Genomic DNA, 13,187 nt, shown 5'->3' with positions numbered 1-13,187 from the left:
CTTTCGACACCTTGTAGAGTCCCGACGAATTGAGGCTGTTCTGAGGGCAAAAGGCAACTCAATATTAGTTCCTAATGTTTGGTATACTCAGTGTATATATTATATTTTGTATATACACTAGTGCAGTCACGCTGTATCTGGATCCATTATGTTACTCTGCTTCAGTACTATTCCATATTTACAAGGCAAAGTATAAACTGACAATAATGCATATCAGTAATTTATTTTATTTTGTCATAAATTTCGAACACAAACAGTTACATTAGCTTGTTAATCATTCAATGCCTTAGGGTATGAAACTAAGGGCTCTATTCAATCCGTATCGCGGAATTTCAGAGTTACAGCGTAATACAAATTTAAAGGCAATGTTTGCAGAGACTGCATTCACGGTAAACGCTGCATAATCGGAAATTACCTTTATATTTCTATTGCACAATCTGTAACGCTTCAGTGATAGATTGAATAGAGCACTAAATTCATGTAAACGTTGCTTTCTGGTTACGCCTGTGACAAGGGCATTGTTCACTTGCTACAGTAATATTAGTATTTTATTTAAAAGCTTTGCGTGTATAGAGTATAGACTTCTTCCAAACCCCAAAAAAGAGGAAGGTTTATCAATGACAGTACACCAGTTAAGCCCAGGACTGTCTGGTTGTATTCTTTCTAGAACCTCTTTTCACTTAAACATCAATATCTGGCAAAAAGAAGGAAATAGAAAGTGTTTCTCCCAAGCCCCTAACACAGTACTGTCTTCCTCTTAACAAAGGGTGGTGACATTCTAAAACAGCATAATATTGTACAATATTAGTACCAGTACAGTATATTCTGCAATATCATCCCCATAGTAAATAGGGACCTTTAAGTGTACACACTAAACCTTAGATGTCTTGATTAAAAATTTGTATACACTAACAGCTTTAAATATTAATTGGGCACCATATATTTTCTTTTCTTGATTTCAAATATCTCCCAAGAGCATAATTCAATTTGTCAAAACATTTCTGTACAGTTTTAAACTGAGAACAGGACTGCTGCTAGTTCTCACATTAAAGACAACAGCAAAACTGGCACAAAACTATCACATGACTTTACGTCGGGACTGGACTTCAGTGAGTCACACCGCTGCCTGCCAGAATTGCTGAGTCTAAAGCACCACCTACACCTTCCCAGAATGCTCCTGTTCTTTGGAGTCTGGGGAGTCAAGCTAGACTCCAAAGTCACAGTCTGGGTCTGGCCATTTCAGCTGATCTGGGGTCTGGCTTGGTCGTGGTTCTGTTACTCCTTTGGTCCTGAGGATTCTAGACTTGCTCCCTCTCAGAGACAGACAGACGGGGGTTGATGCAGTGTAGAGTAGCATCACCCACCAGTAACCAGTCTGCAGTGTAGTGACTGATTACTAAGACTCCCTCCATCCCAATTAATTAAGCTTCACATAGACAGACAGTCACACGCTTCATATCACTCTGCATCTCTGGCTGGAGGAACATGCATGAGCTGGCAGCCCTGGAGGACTGGAGGGGAGAAGGACTGGGATGCAACAGAGTCGGTCATCCGCCCTGCTCATTCTAATCTCCGTCTCCTTCCCTCCCATTGGCGAGGCCCCAGCCCTCCTCTACAGGCCCCAGCCCTCCTCTACAGGCCCCAGCCCTCCTCTACAGGCCCCAGCCCTCCTCTACAGGCCCCAGCCCTCCTCTACAGGCCCCAGTAGGGTGCCAGATTCCTGCGCTCCCGCTCGTAGACGTCAGGTATCAGCCCGTAGGGTGTCTGTACCATTTTCACAGAGTTCCTGCCAAACAGCTTCCTCTCGTAGTCGATGAGCTGACGCCAGAAGCCCCCGTTGGGCCGGATGACTGGCCGGCGGGACTTGACCCAAGCGTGGGCCTCGGCCAGAGACACACGGTGGTACTTCATCAGGTAGGCCAGGCACAGGGAGGCTGAGCGGCTCACCCCTGCAGCACAATGCACCAGCACGGCCCCCCGCTTTCTCCCCACACTGTGGATCTTATCAGCTATGCTGTCAAAGTACAGGGAGAGGGGGGAGTGGGGCATGTCCGCCAGGGGTACCTTTACATACTCCACGTGGGGCCAGTTGAAGTTGGGCAGCTCGATAGTGGCGTTGACCACGCAGGTGATGCCCTTGGACAGCAGTAGGCTGCGGTTGGACGCCACATTGCCCCGGCTCAGGAAGAGGTTGGGGGTGATCTGGGCGATGCCCCCTAGCAGACTGCTGTTCTCTGTGAGAAGCCTGGGCACGGCCGTAGGCACCACCGAGCTGTGGTGGTGGTGGTGGTGATGGTGGAAAAAGCTGCCTTGACTGCGAGAACCCATTGGAGAATAGAGTAAGAGTGACAGGAGAGTGGTACAGAGAGAGCAGGAGGATGAATAACAGAAATGTCTTCAGTAGCCTGAGGTCATGTTGGAACAGCAGAATCAGACAGCAGGAGATTCACCTGAAACAACAAAGGCACACATCCCAATTTCAGACCAAATTGGGTATCAGTTTTTTCCATTTATATATAAAAAAAAAAATGCTTTCATTCAACTGGCAAACATACAGGTAACTGTCAAAATAAAGGAAACACCAACATATAGTGTCTTAATAGGGCGTTGGGCCACCATGAGCCAGAACAGCTTCAATGCACTTTGGCATAGATTCTACAAGTGTCTGGAACTCTATTGGAGGGATGCGACACCATTCATGACTTGGTGTTTTGTTGATGATCGAAAAACGCTGTCTCAGGCGCCACTCCAGAATCTCTCATAAGTGTTCAATTGGGTTGAGAACTGGTGACTGAGACGGCCATGGCATATGGTTGACATTTGTATGCTCCTCAAACCATTCAGTGACCATTTGTGCCCTGTGAATGGGGGCATTGTCATCCTATGGGGGCATATCCATGGTAATCAAAATAATGGCCTGCCCAGCATGTTTTATACATGACCCTAAGCATGATGGGATGTTAATTTCTTAATTAACTCAGGTACCACACGTGTGGAAGCACCTGCTTTCAATATACTTGGTATCCCTCATTTACTCAAGTGTTTCCATTATTTTGGAAGTTACCTACACAATTACATCGGATGGTGCCATTAAAACTATTTGCAATGACTCATCAAATTTGTTATATTGATCTTTTTGGATGACCTTGGGCTGTGACCGGACAGTTCTGTGTATGGCAAATGTTGCGCCAAGTCATCCATCGCTTTTCCAGTAGTGAGAGATGGGTGTGTGGCCTGCAGTGCCAGTACCAGCCAGGGTCTTTTTACCCCCTCAGGGAAGGTATGGTGGTGGGTCAGTGGCTGTAGAACGCCTCAAAGGCATATATGGATGGGAGCCAGAGAGCCAGATGCCCCATCACAGCACAGGAGAGGCTAACAAGAACAAACTGAACAACACAGCAAACTAAAAAAATACACTGGGCTGGGGACTTATTCCTGTAACAGGTCACACAGTGGCTTCCAGTAAGTGGAACCAGAATGGTTGTCTGAAATGTGCCAACCTGCTCAATGTGACTTCCTCCCTTCACTGCACTGGAGCTCCAGAGAGAGACAACACTGTTCCCCTGCACAGTAAGAACTGTTACTGAAGCTACTGTCTTACGGTGCCAATCTGGGTAATGCGTCACTCCTGCTGTCCCTCCCCACCCCACCTAAGCACCCTCCTTGGACCCACAGCATGCTGAGTCTGTCTCCCCCTGTCTCTCTCTTGTCTCTCCCTGACTCCCTCTGTCTCCCTATGTCTTCCTGTCCCTCCCTGTCTCCCTCTGTCTCCCTGTGTCTTCCCCTTTCTCTCCCTGTCTCCCTCTGTTTCTCCCTGTCTTCCTCTGTCTCTCCCTGTCTCCCTATGTCTTCCACTGTCTCTCCCTGTCTCCCTATGTCTCTCCTGTCTCCCTATATCTCCCCCTCCCTATGTCTTCCTGTCTCCCCCTGTCTCTCCTTATCTCCCTCTGTCTCTCCCTGTCTCCCTCTGTCTCCTTCTGTCTCCCTATGTCTTCCTGTCTCCCTCTGTCTCCTGCTGTCTCCCTATGTCTTCCTGTCTCCCTCTGTCTCCTTCTGTCTCCCTATGTCTTCCTGTCTCCCTCTGTCTCCTGCTGTCTCCCTATGTATTCCTGTCTCCCTCTGTCTCCTGCTGTCTCCCTATGTCTTCCTGTCTCCCTCTGTCTCCTGCTGTCTCCCTATGTCTTCCTGTCTCCCTCTGTCTCCTTCTGTCTTCCTGTCTACCTGTCTCCCTCTGTCTCCTGCTGTCTCCCTATGTCTTCCTGTCTCCTTCGGCCTCTCTGTCTCCCTCTGTCTCTCCCTGTCTCCCTCTGTCTCCCTATGTCTTCCTGTCTCCCTATGGTGTACACAGGTGTTATTACTACCTCTGAGGGTTTAGAGCTTGAGGTAGTCACCTCACACAAGTACTTGGGAGTATGGCTAGATGGTGCACTGTCCTTCTCTCAGCACATATCAAAGCTGCAGGCTAAAGTTAAATCTAGACTTGGTTTCCTCTATCATAATCGCTCCTCTTTCACCCCAGCTGCCAAACTAACCCTGATTCAGATGACCATCCTACCCATGCTAGATTACAGAGACATAATTTATAGATTGGCAGGTAAGGGTGCTCTCGAGCGGCTAGATGTTCTTTACCATTCGGCCATCAGATTTACCACCAATGCTCATTATAGGACACATCACTGCCCTCTATACTCCTCTGTAAACTGGTCATCTCTGTATATACCCGTCGCAAGCCCCACTGGTTGATGCGTATTTATAAAACCCTCTTAGGCCTCACTTCCCCCTATCAGAGATATCTACTGCAGCCCTCATCCTCCACATACAACACCCGTTCTGCCAGTCACATTCTGTTAAAGGTCCCCAAAGCACACACATCCCTGGGTCACTCCTCTTTTCAGTTCGCTGCAGCTAGCGACTGGAACGAGCTGCAACAAACACTCAAACTGGACAGTTTTATCTCAATCTCTTCATTCAAAGACTCAATCATGGACACTTACTGACAGTTGTGGCTGCTTTGTGTGATGTATTGTTGTCTCTCTACCTTCTTGACCTTTGTGCTGTTGACTGTACCCAATAATGTTTGTACCATGTTTTGTGCTGCTACCATGTTGTGTTGCTACCATGTTGTTGTCATGTTGTGTTGCTACCATGCTGTGTTGTCATGTGTTGCTGCCTTGCTATGTTGTTGTCGAAGGTCTCTCTTTATGTAGAGTTGTGTTGTCTCTCTTGTTGTGATGTGTGTTTTGTCCTATATTTATATTGTATTTATTTAAGAAAATTCAATCCCAGGCCCCCGTCCCCACAGGATGCTTTTTGCCTTTTGGTAGGCCGTCATTGTAAATAAGAATTTGTTCTTAACTGACTTGCCTAGTTAAATACAGATAAAATAAAAATAGAAAATAAAGTCTCCCTATGTCTCCCTATCTCCTTATGTCTCCCTTTGTATTCCTGTCTCCCTATCTCCCTCTGTCTTCCTGTCTCTCCCTGTGTCTTCCTGTCTCCCTCTGAATCCCTATGTCTTCTTTTCTCCCTCTGACTCCCTGTCTCCCTCTGACTCCGTATGTCTTCCTGTCTCCCTCTGACTCCCTCTGACTCCCTATGTCTTCCTGTCTCCCTCTGAATCCCTGTCTCCCTTTGAATCCCTATGTCTCCCTGTCTCCCTCTGACTCCCTATGTCTTCCTGTCTCCCTCTGACTCCCTGTCTCCCTCTGACTCCCTATGTCTTCCTGTCTCCCTCTGACTCCGTTGGCCTCCCTCTTCCTTCCTTTGTTTCTCTCCGCCTCTCTCTGTCTTTCTCTGACTCACCCTGTTTCTCTCTGACCCTCTATATCTCCCTATGTCTGTCTCTCTCTGCCCCTGCCTCCATCTACCATATGGACATTAGTCCTCTGGAGGCAGATACACAACACCAGCTCCTCCAGATCTCCTACATACAGATCACATCGCTCCAGTCTCTGATGAGTAGGACCCTTCATCCATCTGCATTTAAATTGAAGTTAGTTATCTGGAGGGAGCACAGAGCTTAAGGCACTACTTCACACACTGTTGCACCCGTCGTGCGTCATCCCATCCACACCTTGCACACTAGCCGGGGGAGCTGTCTCTCTCCCTCTCTGCCACAGTCTGGTTAACAAGCCACACGGATCAAATCAAACACATTAAATAGGAATTAAATCTGCCGTCTGTGCTGAAAGCACCTGCACACCCCATGTTACCCTCCACCTCAATGTGGTTGTTCTCTGAGGCTCTCTCTGTATGACACACACATATCATAATGCCACTAACCAGGACAGATAGCGCCTGCTGTCTACCAGAGAGCTTAGTTTTAATGGTAGTAACAGGAATATCCTTCTGCTTTAGTGCACAGCACAGGAATGTCATTCTGCCTGGGGGCTGAGGCTGAGGATGCATTCCCATCAATGAACCTATATGGCCCAGTTTGAGCAAGTTGTTTGTCTCCCTTATCCCCCTGCCTTCCCTCCCTCCCCAGGACTAATACACATCCTGCTATCCTATTCCCCTCCGATGCTAACTGCAAAGAAATCTATCTTCTCAGCCCGGTCACCGAATCCCTTGTTCTCGAGCTACCATTCACTCTGGTCTGCACCTTGACTGTTCCCACATGCAGTGGTTGCCATGGAACACTTAGGTGCAGCTGACCACAATCTTTCTCACTGTTGCCGCTGGTGATAAACCAAAAATACCTGTAGTGACAGCAATACTAGGAGCAGTTTATGACTGTGTATAGACAGATAGTGACTGATTCAAAATTACATTTAATGGGAGAAAGTGGACAGGATATGCCAGAGGCGTCATGCCCATAGGGGGCACAGAGGCAGGTGTCGCCTCAGATTTGTCCTCTTCTTTTTATTTATTTCATCTTTATGAACCAAAGAAATGTTGTTTCTCTGTAATACTTCTATCCACCGAGCAATTTTATGAAGTTGGCTTTAGCTAACCCAGATAGGTTGCCAATCTCCCAACCTTTCAGGCTGTCAATCAAGTTAGAGTAGCTAGCTTGTCTAGCTATCTTGTCTGGCATGCCTGCTGGCAAGGCTGGTAGACTTTTGAAGCAATTACTGAATGTACTGAATAGGACTCACATTCCTTTCAATCTTTTACCAGATTTTAGAAGAGATGGACAGAAGCATAATAAGCACCAGTCAGGAGGATACAAACAGCTCAAGAGGTATGCTTAGATATGCAGAAAAATACATTTTTGACATAGTATGATAATGAGTATGGCTCTAGATTGCAGGAAAAAGCTGTTTCAGGTGTTTGAAAAATCAAAATTAACCAACCCCCTGGGACATACCACATACACCGAATGGCCTGAGATTCTGAGATTCATTTTGTGCGTCTTTTTTAAGGCTAAGTTTAGTCCATAGTCAGGATAAAGGCAAAATGTTTTGCTGCAGTGACCTAAGCCCTGTTTATACCTGCGGTTAACATGCGTCCTTTGTCATGAACTGATCTTGTCTGTTTACACTTATAAGATCTCATCACAATCAGAACGAAATGCGTCTTTTAATCATCTACACTTGAAGATCAGGACAAAGGCTGCATGTTAGAACTAGGTATAAACAGAGCTCATGTGACCAGCGTGAGGCAGTACCTGCTGGCCAAAACAGCAGGGCAATGGAGGGAATGAAAAAACAGGAAATAAGCACAAAACTCCTGCCTGGCTCTTCCAAAGTGCTGATGTGCCATGGCACTGGCTTTGCTGACATTCTCTCCCTCCATCCACATGGCTATTTATATCTGGTTTGGCCTGGGCAGAGGGGCTGAGGAAGCAGGGAGTGGAGAAGAGGAGCAGAGGAGGGAAGGAGACTATGCAGGGGCTATCACAGAGATTGACCTACTATATGTTGGCAAAGAGATGTCTCTCTGTCAATCGAATCTGCTCTGCCGTTTAATTCTCCAGAATAAATATGTCAGCGGAAAATAAAGCTGAGAGAGGGAGCAGCTTGAGACACATTTACAGGACGCTTATAAAAGTGGTTAGCACCTTCCACAGTGTTAACACTAATATCCATCTGTCCATCTGCTTTCAGGGCCCGTTCTCACCACACCTGAGGCCTGCCATGTGGCTGGTGCTTGACTTTACTTGGCTCTCCTACATCTGCATTGCAAGCGCAAGCACACAACCCATCACTCAGTGTGCGTTTCAGGGCCTGTCAACACAGGGCCCATCACAGATTATCTGATGCACATCTCGACTCTCTCGCTCTGCATGGGGAGATTCCGCGCCGGTCTGGTTCCACCTCCGACAGCACGAATGGGGAATGTGAGCGACATTGCAGAGAAAATGGAGCCTTATAAATTGTTCTTCTCCCACACCAAATGTGGACATTCGAAACCAGATCTGAACTGGGCATGTGCAGCTAGCTTAGCAGCTCAATGACAATCACACCCGCCGGACAAGACGTGTTTGAAAACACTGAAAATTCCTGGATCAACAAGTGGCTGTCTGAACGGAACAGAGAGGGATGTAAGCAGCAGTGGGCTGTTTTCCCACAATGCAATCCATATTAATTCACCCTCATAGACAGTGTTCCCACAGAGTTACTCTTTATTCTATCGCTAAATGGGAGCTGTGAGAAACAGTACACCTACCCAGAGCCTTCTATGTACAATAAAGTTCTCTGCACCTATACGTTTAGCTGATTCTGATATTTTTTTAAAGATGATATATTGTTACTTACACCAGATAGATGCATAGAAATGTGTTGTTTTACTGGGTCAGCCATAGATTAGTGAACCTCTTCAGCCTAACTTGAAGTGCTAGATGAGAATCTGGTCTGGTTGGTTATGTATGTTTTCCAGTATATCAGAGATGACACCTCACACTTGAGGTCAGGGTTAGGCTGTCCTGGCACCTGTCTGAGCAGAGTACCACCTCCCTGTGACACCAGGGACCAGGGTCTAGGCTGTCCTGGCACCTGTCTGAGCAGAGTACCACCTCCCTGTGACACCAGGGACCAGAGTTAGGCTGTCCTGGCACCTGTCTGAGCAGAGTACCACCTCCCTGTGACACCAGGGACCAGGGTTAGGCTGTCCTGGCACCTGTCTGAGCAGAGTACCACCTCCCTGTGACACCAGGGACCAGGGTTAGGCTGTCCTGGCACCTGTCTGAGCAGAGTACCACCTCCCTGTGACACCAGGGACCAGGGTTAGGCTGTCCTGGCACCTGTCTGAGCAGAGTACCACCTCCCTGTGACACCAGCGACTGGGTGCTGCTCATTCACACCACCAATTTGTCGCCTGTCTGTGGAAGCTGCCGTGTAACTGGCTACACAGGGAGTCCAGCCCTGGGGGTTTAAAGTCCCTCTCTCTCCCAGGTAGAGACGTTGACCCCAGCCACCTGCAGCACCAGCTCATTTAATGACAGGACATTATGGAGGAGTGACCATAAGATAAGGCTATGTTTAAATGTTGTTGTTTTTTTGCTTATGCTGTTTGATTTGTTCAATGTATATCATTTGATCCCTCTCTCTCTCTAGTCGATACAGACACAAAGAATGAACACATCCGTTGGTTGTTGTGGCAGAATACACAGTATAAATTATATGATAGGTATCACTGTATTTATAATGCATTTACTAACATGGAGAGCCTTTGTTGCTGCCCTATGGCCAGCTGGCACGATGGGGGTGAGTGAGTGAGTGAGTGAGTATTGTACAATCTCCTACTATTTTTATGTCACAGTTATAGTATTACCTGTGATGATCAGACTATGGCATTGTACAGTATTAAAAAAGAGGTTGGAGATACAGTGAGGGAAAAAAGTATTTGATCCCCTGCTGATTTTGTACGTTTGCCCACTGACAAAGAAATTATCAGTCTATAATTTTAATGGTAGGTTTATTTGAACAGTGAGAGACAGAATAACAACAAAAATATCCAGAAAAACGCATGTCAAAAATGTTATAAATTGATTTGCATTTTAATGAGGGAAATAAGTATTTGACCCCCTCTCAATCAGAAAGATTTCTGGCACCCAGGTGTCTTTCATACAGGTAACGAGCTGAGATTAGGAGCACACTCTTAAAGGGAGTGCTCCTAATCTCAGTTTTTTACCTGTATAAAAGACACCTGTCCACAGAAGCAATCAATCAATCAGATTCCAAACTCTCCACCATGGCCAAGACCAAAGGGCTCTCCAAGGATGTCAGGGACAAGATTGTAGATCTACACAAGGCTGGAATGGGCTACAAGACCATTGCCAAGCAGCTTGGTGAGAAGGTGACAACAGTTGGTGCGATTATTCGCAAATGGAAGAAACACAAAAGAACTGTCAAACTCCCTCGGCCTGGGACTCCATGCAAGATCGCACCTCGTGGAGTTGCAATGATCATGAGAACGGTGAGGAATCAGCCCAGAACTACACAGGAGGATCTTGTCAATGATCTCAAGGCAGCTGGGACCATAGTCACCAAGAAAACAATTGGTAACACACTACGCCGTGAAGGACTGAAATTCTGCAGCGTCCGCAAGGTCCCCCTGCTCAAGAAAGCAAATATACATGCCCGTCTGAAGTTTGCCAATGAACATCTGAATGATTCAGAGGACAACTGGGTGAACGTGTTGTGGTCAGATGAGACCAAAATGGAGTTATTTGGCATCAACTCAACTTGCCGTGTTTAGAGGAGGAGGAATGCTGCCTATGACCCCAAGAAACCATCCCCACCGTCAAACATGGAGGTGGAAACATTATGCTTTGGGGGTGTTTTTCTGCTAAGGGGACAGGACAACTTCACCGCATCAAAGGGACGATGGACGGGGCCATGTACCGTCAAATCTTGGGTGAAAACCTCCTTCCCTCAGCCAGGGTATTGAAAATGGGTCGTGGATGGGTATTCCAGCATGACAATGACCCAAAACACACGGCCAAGGCAACAAAGGAGTGGCTCAAGAAAAAGCACATTAAGGTCCTGGAGTGGCCTAGCCAGTCTCCAGACCTTAATCCCATAGAAAATCTGTGGAGGGAGCTGAAGGTTCGAGTTGCCAAACGTCAGCCTCGATACCTTAATGACTTGAAGAAGATCTGCAAAGAGGAGTGGGACAAAATCCCTCCTGAGATGTGTGCAAACCTGGTGGCCAACTACAAGAAACATCTGACCTCTGTGATTGCCAACAAGGGTTTTGCCACCAAGTACTAAGTCATGTTTTGCAGAGGGGTCAAATACTTATTTCCCTCATTAAAATGCAAATCAATTTATAACATTTGTGACATGTGTTTTTCTGGATTTTTTTGTTGATATTCTGTCTCTCACTGTTCAAATAAACCTACCATTAAAATTACAGACTGATAATTTCTTTGTCAGTGGGCAAACGTACAAAATCAGCAGGGGATCAAATACTTTTTTCCCTCACTGTACATGGAAAAGAGGATACTTTATTTCATATGGAAGGTTGTTTAATTGAGTAGTCATCTCCTTTTCATCCCTGCTACTTTCATAGAGAGTGGAAACCTCAACCTGTTACAGTGTGTGTGTGTGTGTGTGTGTGTGTGTGTGTGTGTGTGTGTGTGTGTGTGTGTGTGTGTGTGTGTGTGTGTGTGTGTGTGTGTGTGTGTGTGTGTGTGTGTGTGTGTGTGTGTGTGTGTGTGTGTGTGTGTGTGTGTGTGTGTGTGTGTACGTGTACGTGTACGTGTACTTGCACGCGTGTGTGCACACTCGTGTGTGTGCGCAAAGTGAATAGGTGTGCGTGTATGCCATGTGTTGAACAGTATTCCAGTAGACAACAAGAATACAAGGACTTGTGAATTCTGTAATGTCTTGTAAAACACACAGTAGTCTATTTGATTGTAGGGCAAACACATTATTCCCCTTTTAGTCACACACCAAATGAGCAGGGTATGATAAAATAACTACAAATTATGCAAATGAATTGCGAATATATATAGAGCGATATAGGCTTTATAACGTGTTTTGGTCTCTTGACTAATAGGCTACTGTCAGGCTTTGATAAGCAGTATATCCTACCTTCTCTGCTTCCTATAAGATATTGTAGAAAAATCATTCAGAAAGACATGCATAGGCTATGCTTTGTATAATATGTGAGTTTTACATAAAATATTATCTTCACAAGAATAAAACAAAATCTAGATATTTGATCTGTAGGCTAGCATAGAGTATAAAACCAACTTACCAAACCACTTTACTTTGCCTGAGGCGGTGATTTTCCAAGCGCGTTGCTAACACACCACTCCAGGCATGCGGTTGCAGATGATTAAAACTCTGAACATTAGGTAAAGCAGAGAATTCACACAGTCGTAGCCTTGTGGGAAATAAAATAGAATATTAATGAATAATTATGTAACAATATCACTAAAATGTCAAAGTGAGCAGAGAGAGAACTCCATGCGAATGAAATGTTTTCCGCCAGCTCTCCAACGTTCGCGCAGCAACGGTGTCGCGCAGGAAAACATTCGGTACTGAAGCAAAAACCTAGGTGGTAGATTGAAGCGCCTCCCCTCTAAACAACGCAGTAGAAGAAGCTGTCAGACAGCTAGAAAGAGATGTTTACACTCCCAAACTGATCTCGGACTTGATTGTGAATTAGGCTACAGTAAGGAAACGTTGAGTTTGGACCACTGAAATACATGCGTTGGTTGTGGGCATAATGCTGAAATGTTATTCTTGTCTATTGCAAAAACATCAATTTTTCCATCAGAAATGTGTTCATTGAGATGGGGCAAATGTCCTCACTCAGTCTGATCAGTTTTAGGAAAAACAAAATGGCTGGCTAGTTCCAGATGACTGCCTTTGATGCAGGCAGAGATAATCTAGTGCAGTGTAACCTGCAATGGATAGGGTACAATAGGTTGGTAGTACCATACATTATTTTTCATGAAATGGTGGTGAAATCTGACTTGCTACTAGGTAGTCTACAGAACTTCACCTACATTGCATCACATAGCTGGTCACATGCGACATCTCTCCAAAAGGAAGTTCTCTTTGAAAACATAGACAGGAACAACTGCATCTTTTAAAAAATGTCACAGCCACAGGTCAAAGTAGGGCCATGCGTTAAGAGCAACCGAAAGCAATAAAATGTTCTGCCATACTCTTTCATGCCTGTGGCTGCCATATTTGACCAATGTCTACTAATATAACTGCAAGGAAGCATATTTGAACTTGAAACTTTCCAAACCAAGACACAATGCCACAATGCCAGTGTTTGTT

General features: G+C 45.8%; 1 protein-coding gene across 1 annotated transcript; it reads right to left on the bottom strand.

Annotated features, from left to right (window-relative positions):
* Positions 1-207: 207 nt before the first annotated feature.
* On the bottom strand, positions 208-12,659 carry LOC139548041 (dual specificity protein phosphatase 14-like). Its single transcript, XM_071357343.1, has 2 exons — positions 12,151-12,659; positions 208-2,450 (listed from the first exon to the last, which is right to left on the bottom strand). Exon 2 carries the CDS (start codon positions 2,326-2,328, stop codon positions 1,693-1,695), a length of 636 nt encoding a protein of 211 aa, XP_071213444.1. The 5' UTR covers positions 2,329-2,450; positions 12,151-12,659; the 3' UTR covers positions 208-1,692.
* Positions 12,660-13,187: the final 528 nt, after the last annotated feature.

Source organism: Salvelinus alpinus, chromosome 21 (assembly GCF_045679555.1).
Source record: "Salvelinus alpinus chromosome 21, SLU_Salpinus.1, whole genome shotgun sequence".
In the NCBI taxonomy this organism is placed as follows: Eukaryota; Metazoa; Chordata; class Actinopteri; order Salmoniformes; family Salmonidae; genus Salvelinus; species Salvelinus alpinus.
The sequence above is the reverse complement of the archived record's forward strand: the minus strand, read 5'-3'. Positions and strand labels throughout refer to the sequence as shown.